This window comes from Bos grunniens, chromosome 1 (genome assembly GCF_055505025.1).
Source record: "Bos grunniens cultivar Pamir isolate PY7600 chromosome 1, Bosgru_T2T1.0, whole genome shotgun sequence".
NCBI classification, from domain to species: Eukaryota; Metazoa; Chordata; class Mammalia; order Artiodactyla; family Bovidae; genus Bos; species Bos grunniens.
In genome coordinates, this window is record NC_141165.1 from 31213927 (window position 1) to 31228218 (window position 14292).

Here is a 14292-nt window from a genome sequence, read left to right on the forward strand (position 1 = left end):
AAATGCTAGCATTAGCAAATTAAAGCATTCTTTTTCATTTTCTGTGATACTAATAGACTAAGTTATAATGAGGATATCAGTCTGTTAGAGTGAGAATTATTATCTGTTTGCTAGACTAGAGGCCCTGGTAGGCATAACCTGTTTCTTACTCTTACTTCCACTTTGCCAATAACCAGTTAAGAGGAAACCAAAGGGGACTCCCTTGGTGGTACAGTGGATAAGAATCTAATTGCCAGTGCAGGGGACATGGGTTTGATCCCTGATCTAGGAAGATCCCACATACTGTGGAGCAACTAAGCCCGTGTGCTGCAACGACTGAGTCCACACTCTGGAGCACATAAGCCACAACTACTGAGCCCATGAGCTGCAACTACTGAAGCCCATGCTCCTGGAGCCAGTACTCTGAAATAAGAGAAGCCATCACAATAAGGAGCCCAACGCAACAAAGAGTAGCTGCCGCTCACTGCAACTAGAGGAAGCCCGTGCGCAGCAATGAAGGCCCAGTGCAAGCAAAAATGTAATTTATTAAAAAAAAAAGGAAACCAAAGTATCTGAAGGCATAGGGAATCAGTAGACAGAAGGAGGTCTTCAGGCTTCTCTCTGAACCAAAGTAACTTGAAACCCCATCCCTCCCCATCACCACCCACCCACTGGAGATGCAGATGCTTAGGAGTGTAAACAAAGGAAAGAGGTGAGGAAGGGCAATGAAAGAGTGTAGGAGACAGTGTTGCTAGAAGCTCTGAGGTGCAAAACCCAATTGCTAGAATCTCTGAAGTGTGAAACAATGTAGTGCATTCAGAATCCTGGAGTAACAAGTAAAGGTTGCTAAGTTATTGAATAACTCATTCTGTGAAATGAAGGCAATTTCTTCAATGAGTACTTTTTTCCTAAATCCAGTGGTGATTTTATTCACTTTTAAAATTCTGTTGTGTTTCTTCCCTTAAAGGATTCAAGAGCCTATTTTCATCTGTTGAATCAGATTGCACCTAAAGGTGACCGGGATGATGGACCTGCCATTGCCATTGATCTTACAGGATTTAGTGTGAGTATAATTTTTAACTAAAATTAAAAAAAAAATTTGTAAAATACGCACAGCATAAAACTTAGCATTTTAACCATTTTTAAGTGAACAGCTCAGCAGCATTAAGTACATTTACATTATGTGCCATCAACACCACCTTTCCTCTCTGGAATTTTTTCCTCATCACATAGTAAAGTCTATAGGCATTAAACAATAACTCCCCTTCCCCCTCTCTCTCAAGCTCCTTGTAACCAGTGTTCAACTTTGTACCTCTATGAATTTGAGTAGTGAGTAGAGTCATAGAATTCAGTTCTCTACAGGGGCATTCGCTGGTAGAGTCCTCAGCCCTTCATTAGACTTTGGCTTTTATGCTTTTCAGAAGCTTTTTTCTGTGCCCTAGGCTCCAAATTTCCATGCTAAGCCATATGGCTGTCATGAGTGAAGAAAGGGATCCTGACATTGAGTATGTGTCGAATCAACTTTATGCCCACCTATATGTCCCTGGCACAACATCACTGGAACTCACTCGGGTGCTTTTGTAGCTGTGACAGTGTACAAGGAAAGGGAGCAACAAGCTGCTAATGGATTCATAAGCAATCAATTATCATTTCTTCCCATTTATATTTGGCAATACGCAAAATAAAAGATGGCAATTCTAGTATTTATGATGTAGAAAGGACTGATGTAAATCCTGGGTCATCTAAAAATTTCCTAGGGAAGTCCATTCTTTTAGCATAAACTGTAAATACCAGGGTTACATCTAAATGTTAAAATCTGATCAGATTACAGTTTGTATAAAAATCTATTAAGTGCTTAAAGTGTAACATCCAAGTTTAGTTTTAAAGGCAATTCGAGTCACCACTAATTTTATTTCACATTATTATAAAATCTAAAAGCAATTATGCACAATTTGAAAATTTGCTTGAGTACAAATATTAGGAACTGAAAAAAACTTACAGAAAGTTTCAAAGTTATTCAAAAGTGAACAGACAGTATACTGAACTACCATGAGTTCATTCCTCAGGTTCAACAGCTATCAATGCATGGTCAGTTTTGCTTCTCCGTTTATTACCTACCTATTTCCTTCATCTTCCATATTATTTTGAAGCAAATTCTAGACATATTATCATTTCATCAATAAGTATTTTAATATGTATTTCTAAAAGATAAAGACACTTTGAAAATATAACCATAGTACCTAAAAAAATAACAGTAGTCTGTAGTATCAAAATGATTAATCAGTGTTGACATTTCCAGTTGCCTCATAAATGTCAGATTTTCTTTTTATCATTTATTTGAATTAAAATCTAAATAAGGTCCATGTATTATGCCTTGTTCATGTCTACTCAAGGTGCTTTTATTGTTGTTTGATAACATTGACTTTATTGCTTTCTCTGATTTCAGTTACATTTTATTTACAACTCTAGTGCATAAAATTAGATAAATCTTAGTCTTTGGTCATGATATACTCTCATCATGGGTCCATGCATGTTTTTGTTTAAATTTATTTTTCTTTGGTAGTTGTTTGTTGTATTGAAATGCAACAAGAATGCTAGGACTTTGACATCAGATTATATAAAGCTGTGTAGTTCTTCCCTGTCCCATCTCTCTGCCTGCCTTTAATGTGATAATCATTGTCTTTATTCTTATGCTCATGTTCTTTTGCTTTTATTTTAATACACTTTTTTTTCAACTAAGTGTATTTCTTACAGATTTAAAATTTGCATTTTATTTTTTAACTTCATATAAAGTTTATCATGTTGTACTTAAATTTCTAGTGTTTATTTTGAGTGTATTATATTACTGAGAGTCACTCCTATTGTTGTATGTTCTTATATGACTATTAACACAGTTTCAGTTTTCATCTGCTCTCCTGTTGATAAGCGTTGGTTTGTTTCCAAGGTTTTGCATTTGTGAAAAGTGTGTTCCTTCTGATTTTAGTATTTTTTTACATGTATCCCAACGTGTTTTTCACTGAGAAAAGAATACACTGGAAATACCAGAGTAGATATCTTTTTATTAGTACCATTTGTAAGTAAGTCTCTTGGCCAGAAGGCACTCTAATATATGGCCCTGAACAAGTTACCTATAATTCAGCCAGTAGCAGCTTACTTGGAGAAGGAAATGGCAACCCACTCCAGTGTTCTTGCCTAGAGAATCCCACGGACGGAGAAGCCTGGTAGGCTGCAGTCCATGGGGTCGCACAGAATCTGACACGACTGAAGCAACTTGGCAGCAGCTTACTGATAGGATATTTGAGAGTTTTGTTGAGTACTTTAGCTTTGAGGATGAAATATTCTTCTGGTTCCAGCAAGAAACCTCAGAGACTTGTTCTTACTGATTTAAAAGAAATGGGGAAGTTAATTTGGAATTGCTGTGCATCCTGACCTCCTTTTGAGCCATCCATTGATTCATTTCCAGAAAAGTAATTGCTTATAAATATGTATATGAATAAGAAATTATGCTAATCAAAAGTTTAATCTTGACCACTTTTGTTTTATTTCATTGTTTAGGAGAAAAATGACTTGAAGCGTGCTGAATTCATGCTTCAGGAAGCAGACAAACTGGGCTGCAGACAGTTTGTTACTCCTGCAGATGTGGTTTCAGGCAATCCTAAACTTAACCTGGCTTTTGTAGCTAATCTGTTTAACACGTACCCAGGCCTCCACAAGCCTGATAATAATGACATCGATGTGAATTTATTGGAAGGTATGCTCTTTCTGTCTTTAACTGATTCACTGTGTATCTTTTTATGACATCGTCCTACTTCACTGTCGGAGGTAGGGGATTGCGGAGGGAGATGTAGCTGACTGTGTGCTGGCATGTGCGTGCATTAAGAAGTTAAAGAAAATTGTTGTTCATTTGGGTTAAAAGCAAATGCTGAGGTAAATCGTACTTGTCTGTCATTTCTCCATAAGAGTTTAGTGAAAACCATCATACGTTTAAAATAGTCTCTTAAATGACTACATAATTCCACCACCAATATGTACAATGAAATATAGCTATTGAAAAAATAATTATTTGTAACTTTTTCCTCCTTTGAAAGCTTCAGTTTGACTCCAGTATTGTTCTCTTTTTTCTGTTTTTAGTTCACTTGAAAAAATTTACAATATTCATTACTTGTCTTGTGTGTGGGCTGTTGTTTTCCATCTCATAATTTATAATACTTTCCTATTTTGCTTCATGAAATGCAGATTTGACCCCTCCTAATGTAGGTACTGTATTTAGTACTTTTCTATACTCTATAAATATATTCATTCTGAATGTGCTTTTTATCAGTACTATTTGTTCTTTCTATCTGGGTTGATATTTTTTGCATTGTTCATGTTGTGTTTTGGGGTTTTTTTTAATCTGTCTTAATATGCCTAAAGAATGAAGGATGACAAGCAAGAAACAAATGAAACTTAATTAGAACAGCAGGGCAAGACTTGATTAATAAACTCTATCTAATTTGCCTTCTATAATTATGGGATAGTGGAGTTGTAAACACATTAGGGATCAGTTTTGACAACTGGATGTCATGATTTGATGGAAAGCCTTTATCCCTCTGCTGTGAATAAGCACACTTATCTTTTATCTCAAGAATCTCTGAAAGGATTGATTTAGGATCTATAACATATATCATTTTGTATTGCTTAGCTATGTTACTTACATTTACTAAATGTCATTGACACTTACAATATATGAATCATCATAATGACAAAAACATGCTCAATGTCTCATTCTTTCTCATCTGTTCCAGCCTCTCTCCTTTTCCTCTCATCCTCACAACTGCTCACATGTATACCAAGACCCACGTTCGTACTAGAACCAAAAGTAAAAATAGTGGCAGTGGTGGCGGTTATCAGAGGTTAGGGACTACTCCGACAGTAGCCTTGATAGTTGCCTTTGGAGAAGCTGGTTCTGAGGCGAGGATTCTTCCTGGTGGGGAGAACCTGAACTTCAGTGTTCACTGTCTCACATCACCCATCTTACTCCCTCTTCGTCTGTGAGACAGAGTGAGAAATTAGCCCTATCATCTTTTTCTCTTTGACTACCATGACCAGAGTTCCAATGTCCTGGTCACTTTATAATGACAGATTTTTGATTAACAAAGAAGCTTCAGATTTAACAAATACATTGTTGGAGGACTATGATTTTACCTCACTCTTTCTGAGATTCAGTAAAATAAAGATTGTGTTCTCTACATAGACATGTAACTGAGAGGTAAGATAGATTAAAAAATGTTGATTTCTCAGCAGAGAAATTGAGGGTGAGGGGTTATAACTTTTAAAAAAAACTAAAAAGGGAGATGGCTATGTTTTTTTATCAGTCTGGAAAATTTCAAAATTCCTCTCTGCCTTATAGTAGAAGGCATTGTTTAGAGTGGCATATTAAAAATGACCTGCTTTTTATAGTCACTGAATTCTTGCTAGATATCTTTTCCAACTTGCTCGTTCTCCTATTTGTCACGTTTGAATTCTTTTGCTGGTGTTCAGCATGCTTTTGGGATTTTTCAGTGTGAACAGGATTGCTAAATATTTCCATTAGTATTTATTTATATAAAAAATACTGTGGGAAATATTTATCAGTCATCTTTATTTAGAACATATGTATGTCCTGATACATCTGCCAAAAATGAATTTGACGTCGACTATCACTGGAATTTTTTCTTCTGTACATTAGTTTTTGTAGATCCTTATGAAATTTGAAGCTTAACCTTATCACCTTCATATTCATGTATTAGTATGTCCTCATTGGCAAAGAATTTTATGTGTATGGAACTAAAGCAAAGTAAAGGCCCAATTAAATAATAAATCTTCATATTAAATTGAGCCAAATATGGGGCTACCGATACAGAGACCATCTCAAAATTTATTTGTGGTAATAGAAAATACATAGACCATGGAATTAGACTTTGTCTAAATCACGATACCCCCAGTTTAATAACTGAGCACTTTTATGAGCCTTGGTTTTCTCATATATAAAACCAGACTTAATAGTAATACTTATTTTGAAGAGTTCCAGAGCAAGTTAAAGTGACCTTTCATTAATGAACAAATTTTGTGTGCTCTCTAATGATCGGGAAGAGGAAAACAATACACCACTTTAGCACATGTAGTGAATGTTCAATATATTTTCCTTCCTTTCCTCTTAGTAGCCTACTTTTGTTATTTTCTCTAAACTTTTATCAATTGCAATGTCAGTTTAGTCCTAAAAATGAAGAGAATGTCTTATAATTCTTTCTGTCTTTTCTATCAGCCTTTAAGAGTTTACGCCCAAGATTGCTTTAGTTGTCTGAACTCCAGACAACATTTCCGGTCTGGAATACATATGTTTTTGTAATGCTTTACCATGACTCCTCCATGAATGCACAGTGCTTCTGGCCTTGAGCATTTATTTACCAAGACAACTTGAAATGGTAGTGGATAAATAAATGCTCACTTTTAAAATCTCTTTTACTTTCCAGGTATCAAAAGTTAAAATAATGATACAATTAGTTTCGAGCAATAGGAAGAAACAGAAAACACTGGTCTATAATAGTTACAGAAGTCAATGAAAATGCAGGTTTAGTGTCTTGTCTCATCAGGTCCAGCAGAAACTGGATATTATTTTAGTAAAAATTAAACTGTTGTTACACTATTGGTGTTTGAAACCTTAAAACATAATTGGGATTTTCCTAGATGAAAATAATGTAAAAATTCTCTAATTACTAGAAAAAATTTATACATATAACAAAATACCAGAATGTAATAGAGAAATAACTAAAAGATAAATTCAAGTCACATGCATCAAGCTGCTAATCATAGTATGGTTACATTTATGTCACTTTCAGGAAAGTTGAAATATTTAATTTGCACCTAGTTCAGTTCAGTTGCTCAATCATGTCTGACTCTTTGCGACCCTATGGACTGCAGCACGCCAGGCTTCCCCGTCCATCACCAACTCCCGAAGCTTGCTCAAACACATGTCCATCGAGTCGGTGATGCCATCCAACCTTTACATCCTCTGTCGTCCCCTTCTCCTCCTGCCTTCAATCTTTCCCAGCCAACAGGGACTTTTCCAGTGAGTATCAGGTGGCCAAAGTACTGGAGCTTCAGCTTCGGCATCAGTCCTTCCAATGAATTTTCAGGACTGAATTCCTTTAGGATTGACTGGTAGGAAGTCCTTACAGTCCAAGGGACTCACAGGAGTCTTCTCTAACACCACAGTTCAAAAGCATCAAGTCATCAGTACTCAGCTTTCTTTATGGACTGACTCTCGCTTCCATTTATGTACCTTTTAATAACTCCCAAAACAAGGCAAGCATGAGTTCTAGGAGTAGTTTAACTTTGTTCTTTTTAAAAAGATTCTCATATCAGTTATGTATTATAAAATGACTGTGGCAGATACAACAGATGGATCCTTTTTGCAGACCTTTTATATAGACCAGAGGAGACAAAATTTCAGCAAGAAATTATGCTATGCTATGCTAAGTCACTTCAGTTGTGTCTGACTCTGTGTGACCCCATAGACAGCAGCCCACCAGGCTCCCCCGTCCCTGGGATTCTCCAGGCAAGAACACTGGAGTGGGTTGCCATTTCCTTCTCCAATACATGAAAGTGAAAAGTGAAAGTGAAGTCGCTCAGTCGTGTCCGACTCTCAGCAACCCCATGGACTGCAGCCTACCAGGCTCCTCCGTCCATGGGATTTTCCAGGCAAGAGTACTGGAGTGGGGTGCCATTGCCTTCTCCGAGCAAGAAATTATATGGCTATATAATTGAATAGAGAAGAATTAAAGCAGATTATGGGAAAGGCTTTAGATAATGGTATTGAAAACCACATGAAAATGCAAGGGACAGTCAACACAAAAACCAGAATCTTTTAAATTTTACAAGATTTGGATTTCTGTTCTGGGTGTGTAGGTTTACTCTATGTGTGACACTCAGTCTGAAGAAGACTGCAAGGATGACTCGATAGGAATGGGCCCCTGGTGCTCAGATGGTCAAATGTGATAGATTATCCTGGGGATCCCCCACAAGCCAAAGTTCAGATGGTGACCTGGACTTGTCCACGTCTTGGAAGTGATGAGACGTATAAATGTTTCCATTTTCAAGAGTCTAGTGATGAGAGGTAGGCAAGGCTATTCCATTGTCCCCTAACTTAGCTGAAAAACAAACAATAATATTTCTAGATGGCCCCTTAGGACAATCTGCAATGCTGGCGATTCCTAAAAGGTAGATATGGCAAAAGAGCCCCCATCTCTCTCTGTCCATACCAGAGCCCACATTCCCCTTATGGATGGGGTAAGCGCTGCTATGAAGGGGAAGCTCAAGGACCATACGTAATCTCAGGTTTAATAATACTGCCTCCAGGAGTTACTTCTTTAGGTGATCTTTGAGGTCTAGTGACTTACTATACTATGATGAACTGTGTCTTTTCGCACTCTGTATAGGGGCTATGTCCCTTATGTGTTTTCTGTAGGGACAATCTAAAATAACCCAGGAAGCCTATAAAATAGTTATAGCCCCTCATTGCTTGTTTTTATATTACCTCTAATCCCCTCTCCTCTTCATTGCTGTTTGGTGTGATGAAAATGTAGGTTTGTGTGCTCAGACACTTTCCTGTGTAAAGCCATAATCTGTACAGATTTAGAGATACCACACTGGGAAAGGTAGAGCTTTTCTATTTCTGTTTAAAGTGCTAATGTTACCCTAAAAGGTTGTTTTATTAATTTTGCACCAGTCCCCTTTGCATGAAGTCATAACTACAGATAGGACCACATAGGTTTACCTGTTACTTTTCTGAACACAGAAACTAATGGCTCAGTAATTTACAAACACCAAGTAAGGGACTCTAGATGAAGACATTTAGAAAGCAAATGGAGACTTTCTAGACAGGGGGAAAGGGAGCTTTGGTGGAAAGAGATTTTTTTTTTTCTTCCCTAAAAAGATTGTCCTGGAGAAGGAAATGGCAACCTACTCTAGTATTCTTGCCTGGGAAATCCCATGGACACAGGAGCCTGGTGGGCTACAGTCCATGGGGTTGCAAAGAGTCAGACATGAATTAGTGACTGAACAACAAACAAAAAGATTGTTGTATCATAGGAACCATGGCATACAAAATATGTATGACCAGTTTGTGCCTGCCAGAATGGTTTAATATGCAATTCTTGATTCCTTTTTTGTCCTGAATCATCAGTGTAAACTTGTGTCTACTTTAGGAGAGAGCAAGGAAGAGAGGACATTTCGGAATTGGATGAATTCCCTGGGAGTCAACCCATATATTAATCATTTGTACAGGTAAATATTTTATGTGTTTTAGCTTTCTGGGCCAGAGTCCAACTTCTCTAGTTTCAAACTGTAGGTGTGTTTACATGAGAATATTTTGTAAAAATCTCAAAAATTTTAGCCAACATTTAGAGTTTCAGAATCCTGAGGATTGGCAATACAGTGGATTTTAATAGAAAAGTATTATTTGAAAAGATAATATTATGATGTTATTGTTATAATTTTTGATGATATAAATAATTTAGTAAAGATAATTCATCTTTTTTATAATTGCTAATCAGGAAAATAATAAATTATTTCAAGTTTAACAGATTAGAAGAACAGTAATATTAATTGCTCTTATTTTATCAGTGTTCATCATTATAATTCACATTCTATTTATTTTTGCCCCAAACTTTAATTATCCTATAATTTGTTCTGAATACTTTTTTCTAATTTGTAGAAATAACTTTGTTTCCCTTCATACTTGTTGTTTTATTCTTTTTTGTTTAAAAATGACAACACATTATTAACATTGATAGGATTAAGAAAATATTTTACTGAACCATTTCTTGTGCTCTCCAGTAGTGCAAATAAGGTGTCTTTCTAGGTGTAGATGAGAGGAAACCATCCTTCTCCATTACAAGATCTACCTGAGCATGCCTAAAAATGCAAAAGAACTCGGCTCCAGCTAATTGTATATTTTTCTAATTAACTAAACCTATTAATAATTTACACACCAAGGAAACTTCTTAATGAACAATAACTGCTTTTATTTAAATATGAACTGAAGATTAATACCACAAAAGACCATGTTCACTGGATCAGATTTATGGTATAGTTATTTCTTGGTGTATATTCAAAATAGTCTTTAAAATCAGTATTGCCTGGTTGTGGTAACTAGCTTTGATGTGATAGACTTAAATTTCATAAAGTCTTTAATAGGAGTGTGTGAATTCCAACTGGATAACAAAAGACATATGTCTTTTAGACTGGAACTTCTCAGAGTAGTGGTGCAGTAAAGAACTCTAATACTGGATGTAAAGAGGGATGCTAATTAAGCTTATTCTTCTAAAGGGATAGCAGTTTAATAAGACTGCAAACTCTGTTGCCTTCTTTATCTTTCTAAGTGTGATATCTCACTAAAAATCCTTGATTCAAAACCCTCAGGTGAAATATTACTTTTCTGAACCCACTAAATATTGCCACAATTAAAAGGCAGAAAATACATAATTCAGAGATTCTCAATTTTTCTCTTGTGATATACTTGTTACTTGAGGTAAATATATAATATGATACTGCTTTATCATTACTTTTGTACTTATAATAAATATAGAAATTTTTTTCTCAAAAAAAAAAAAAGGTTAGATCTTTATGGACTCATTTGAAAGAATGTCTACAATATATAACTGAGAGAACATAATGATATAATAGGACTACTATAATCTCATTTTTATTTTAAAGTTGAGTATATACATATACGTATTTGAATTTTTAAAAAATCTAGAGGGATTAAAACCAAACTGTATACAACCTAGAGAGGAGGGTTAAGGTAGTGAGGAGACTTAGTTTTAATGTTAGTAATTTAAATATGGTTTTGGAGGGTTTTTCTTTGTTTTACAATAAACATGTATTTTCTTTTTAAATTAATAAGGACATTTAAAACTAGGAGATTAGAATTTATTGAGACTTCATGGTAGCGTCATAAATGTCAGGAATACTAGAGTTCTCTGTGGTTGACAGTGGAGAATAATTGGCTAAATTTTTTAGCTAAAGATGATTATTTTTATTTAGTTCCTGAACTGCTAGCACAGGGTTTCCAGGTATAGGTAATTTTTGGAGGGGTAAAGGAAATTCAGAAAATTCTCAAAAATCACCTTAAAAAGAACCATCAAGATATAGAAAAACAAGAACCAGAGGTTTAGTTGGCACCAGAACTGTATGTCCATAAATTTGTGTCTGGGTCATATTCCTAAACCAACCCCTAAGTGATTAGCTCCCCACCCGCAGTATACCAAACCCAACCTAAACCAAAGCAAAAGAATCATTTAGATTGTTTTTAACTGAAAATTCTCTCCTTTCAAGTTATTAAATATATTTTAAGAATTACCAGCCCTAGAATTTTTCTATGACAGGTTGGTTCTAGAACACATCTGGAAACTGTTTCAACTCTCTGGGCCTCAGTTTCCCTATTTGCAAAACATGAGTATTAATACCATACTACATAGAAATAAGAATGAATTCCTTTAAAGTAAAAAAACAAAAACATTCATGAAATGAGATTTCAGAACCTATACAACTACTTCAGTGATTTACTTTTCATACAACTTTCCCCACGTGCTGATAGATGACTTAGTTCTTGTTTACCTTCATCAAAAGAAGACGCTTCTTTTAAGACAGGAGGACTTTCTCTCTCCTTCACTCAGTGCAGGGCGCAGCCCCCTGCATGGCCATATGGTGTGTGCTCAGAGATGCAAAGTAACTTTAATATGAACCTTAGCAAAACAGAGCTCAATGAACAAGCTGTTGAGGGAGAAAACTCATGTAATTCAGCATGGAGCTAGCAATTTAAAAATCAGTCACTGTTGCTTTATGTCCTTACCATACAGAATTGAAAACAGATTCAATAGATGTACTCTGGGTGCCTCAGGAGAACATGTTTTTCTGAATCCCAAGTAGTAGTATTTTTACTTCAGTAACTCCTACTTTCTCCTAAATTCCTTCCTCTTAACCCTCACTGTTTGACATGAACAGCTTCCTACTGAGTAGCTATTGTGATTTTTAAAGTTTAAAAAATCATAATACATAAGTAATAGATGAACTCATTCTCATGGTACAAGCTTCAGGAAGTATGTAAGTATGTAGAACAACAACAACAAAAAAACATGATAATCCCATCTTACCATCCCATGTTCCTTTTTTTCCTGCCCAGAGGTAATGGCTATGAATAGAGGTATTTAAATACTACTAACTCTGAATATATTTTTAATATTTTAGATTAAAAGATTAAAATGTATAAATGTAATTAAAATACATTTAATAATATCTTAAATAGAAATATTTAAAAATAATATTTTAAATACTTAAATATATGCCTCTTGCTTTTTTAAACTTAGTGTGTTGTATAAAGCTTTCATGTTAGAACATAGGGATCTACCTTGTTCCATCTTATAATGGTCCAGGAGTCCAGGGTGAGGTTAACTTACTCAACAGCCCCTACTGTCAGGCATTTAAATTGTCTCTAAATTTATAAATACCATGGGAGTGAATATCCTTATACATATATCTTTGTACACGTTTATGAAAAAAATTTGGACAGATTCCTAGATTACAAGTTCTGGGTCAAATAATCTATTCTGCCTGCCATTCTTTAAGCATTCAGTAGTCCTGTTGTATTTTTGTAGACAAAGCCCATCTCCAGTGTGCTTAGTAAAACCAGATCATACCGACATTTCCTCCTCCTTCATTTTCTTTTTCTCTTGTCTTAGTGACCTTGCAGATGCATTAGTCATCTTTCAGCTCTACGAAATGATCCGTGTGCCAGTTGACTGGAGCCATGTGAACAAACCTCCTTATCCTGCTCTCGGAGGGAACATGAAGAAGGTGAATGAAATAATGCCCGTGGATCTGTTGTTATTGTTCTCATATAAAACAGAGGACTTAAGAGTTTCATAAAGCTTAGTAAATGTAATCTGTCCCCACAGATTCATCCCAAATCATGTTATGCTTATTATCCTTAATACAGGTGAGCTTTTGTGTTTGGAAAGATGAAACTAGTCCTCCAAGTCAGACACTTTGTATAACTACAACTTTAACAAGTTGTTGAATTTAAGACGGAGAAGGCAATGGCACCCCACTCCAGTACTCTTGCCTGGAAAATCCCATGGACGGAGGAGTATGGGGTTGCTGAGGGTCGGACAGGTCTGAGTGACTTCACTTTCACTTTTCACTTTCATGCATTGGAGAAGGAAATGGCAACCCACTCCAGTTTTCTTGCCTGGAGAATCCCAGGGATGGGGGAGCCTGGTGGGCTGCCGTCTATGGGGTCCCACAGAGTCGGACACGACTGAAGTGACTCAGCAGCAGCAGCAGCAGCAGAATTTAATATTCTTGGAGATGCATCATCCATGAATTCCTATTTTATAATTGCCAAAACTTGCCAGATATTTACTGGTTATTTGTTAATATTTTCAGTAGATATTAATTGATTACCTACAACCTGAATATACTGTACAATGCAGGATATAAAATAGAGCAAGTCATGGAGTTGGTCCTCAGGAAATCCTAAAGAAATTAGATAAGATATGTGTGTGTGCATGCTAAGTGGCTTCAGTTGTGTCCAACTCTTTGTGACCTCATGGACTGTAGCCTGCCAGGCTCCTCTGTCCATGGGATTCTCCAGGCAAGAATACTGCTGTGGTTTGCCCTGCCCTCCTCCAGGGGACCTTCCTGACCCCAGGATCGAATTCGCATCTCTCTCTTACATCTCCTGCACTGGCAAGCAGGTTCTTTACCACTAGTGCCACCTGTGAAGCTCAAGATATGTGTGCAAATAACTATGATACAATGCAATGTGGGCAAAAGTGAGTATTATGAGTTCTAAGGAAGCCTTTGACAGATCACAACAAACTGGAAAATTCTTGAAGAGATGGGAATACCAGACCACCTGACCTGCCTCCTGAGAAATCTGTATGCAGGTCAAGAAGCAACAGTTAGAACTGGATATGGAACAACAAACTGGTTCCAAATCGGGAAAGGAGTACATCAAGTCTGTATATTGTCATCCTGCTTCTTTAACTTATATGCACAGTACATAATGAGAAATGCTGGTCTGGATGAAGCACAAGCTGGAATCAAGATTTCAGGGAGAAATATCAATAACCTCAGATATGCAGATGACACCAACCTTATGGCAGAAAGTGAAGAGGAACTCAAAAGCCTCTTGATAAAAGTGAAAGAGGAGAGTTAAAAAAGTTGGCTTAAAGCTCAGCATTCAGAAAACGAAGATCATGGCATCTGGTCCCATCACTTTATGGGAAATAG

General features: G+C 36.3%; 1 protein-coding gene across 4 annotated transcripts in view; it reads left to right on the forward strand.

The window, feature by feature from the left end:
* Nucleotides 1–14292, forward strand: part of PLS1 (plastin 1) — a 127780-nt gene that overhangs the window by 97132 nt on the left and 16356 nt on the right. For all 4 annotated transcript variants that reach the window (XM_086383675.1, XM_086383768.1, XM_086383509.1 and 1 more), the window contains 4 exons: nt 947–1042; nt 3535–3730; nt 9204–9282; nt 12738–12852. In XM_086383675.1, the coding sequence (XP_086239801.1) occupies nt 947–1042; nt 3535–3730; nt 9204–9282; nt 12738–12852 (486 nt within the window). The remainder of the gene's footprint in view (nt 1–946; nt 1043–3534; nt 3731–9203; nt 9283–12737; nt 12853–14292) is intronic.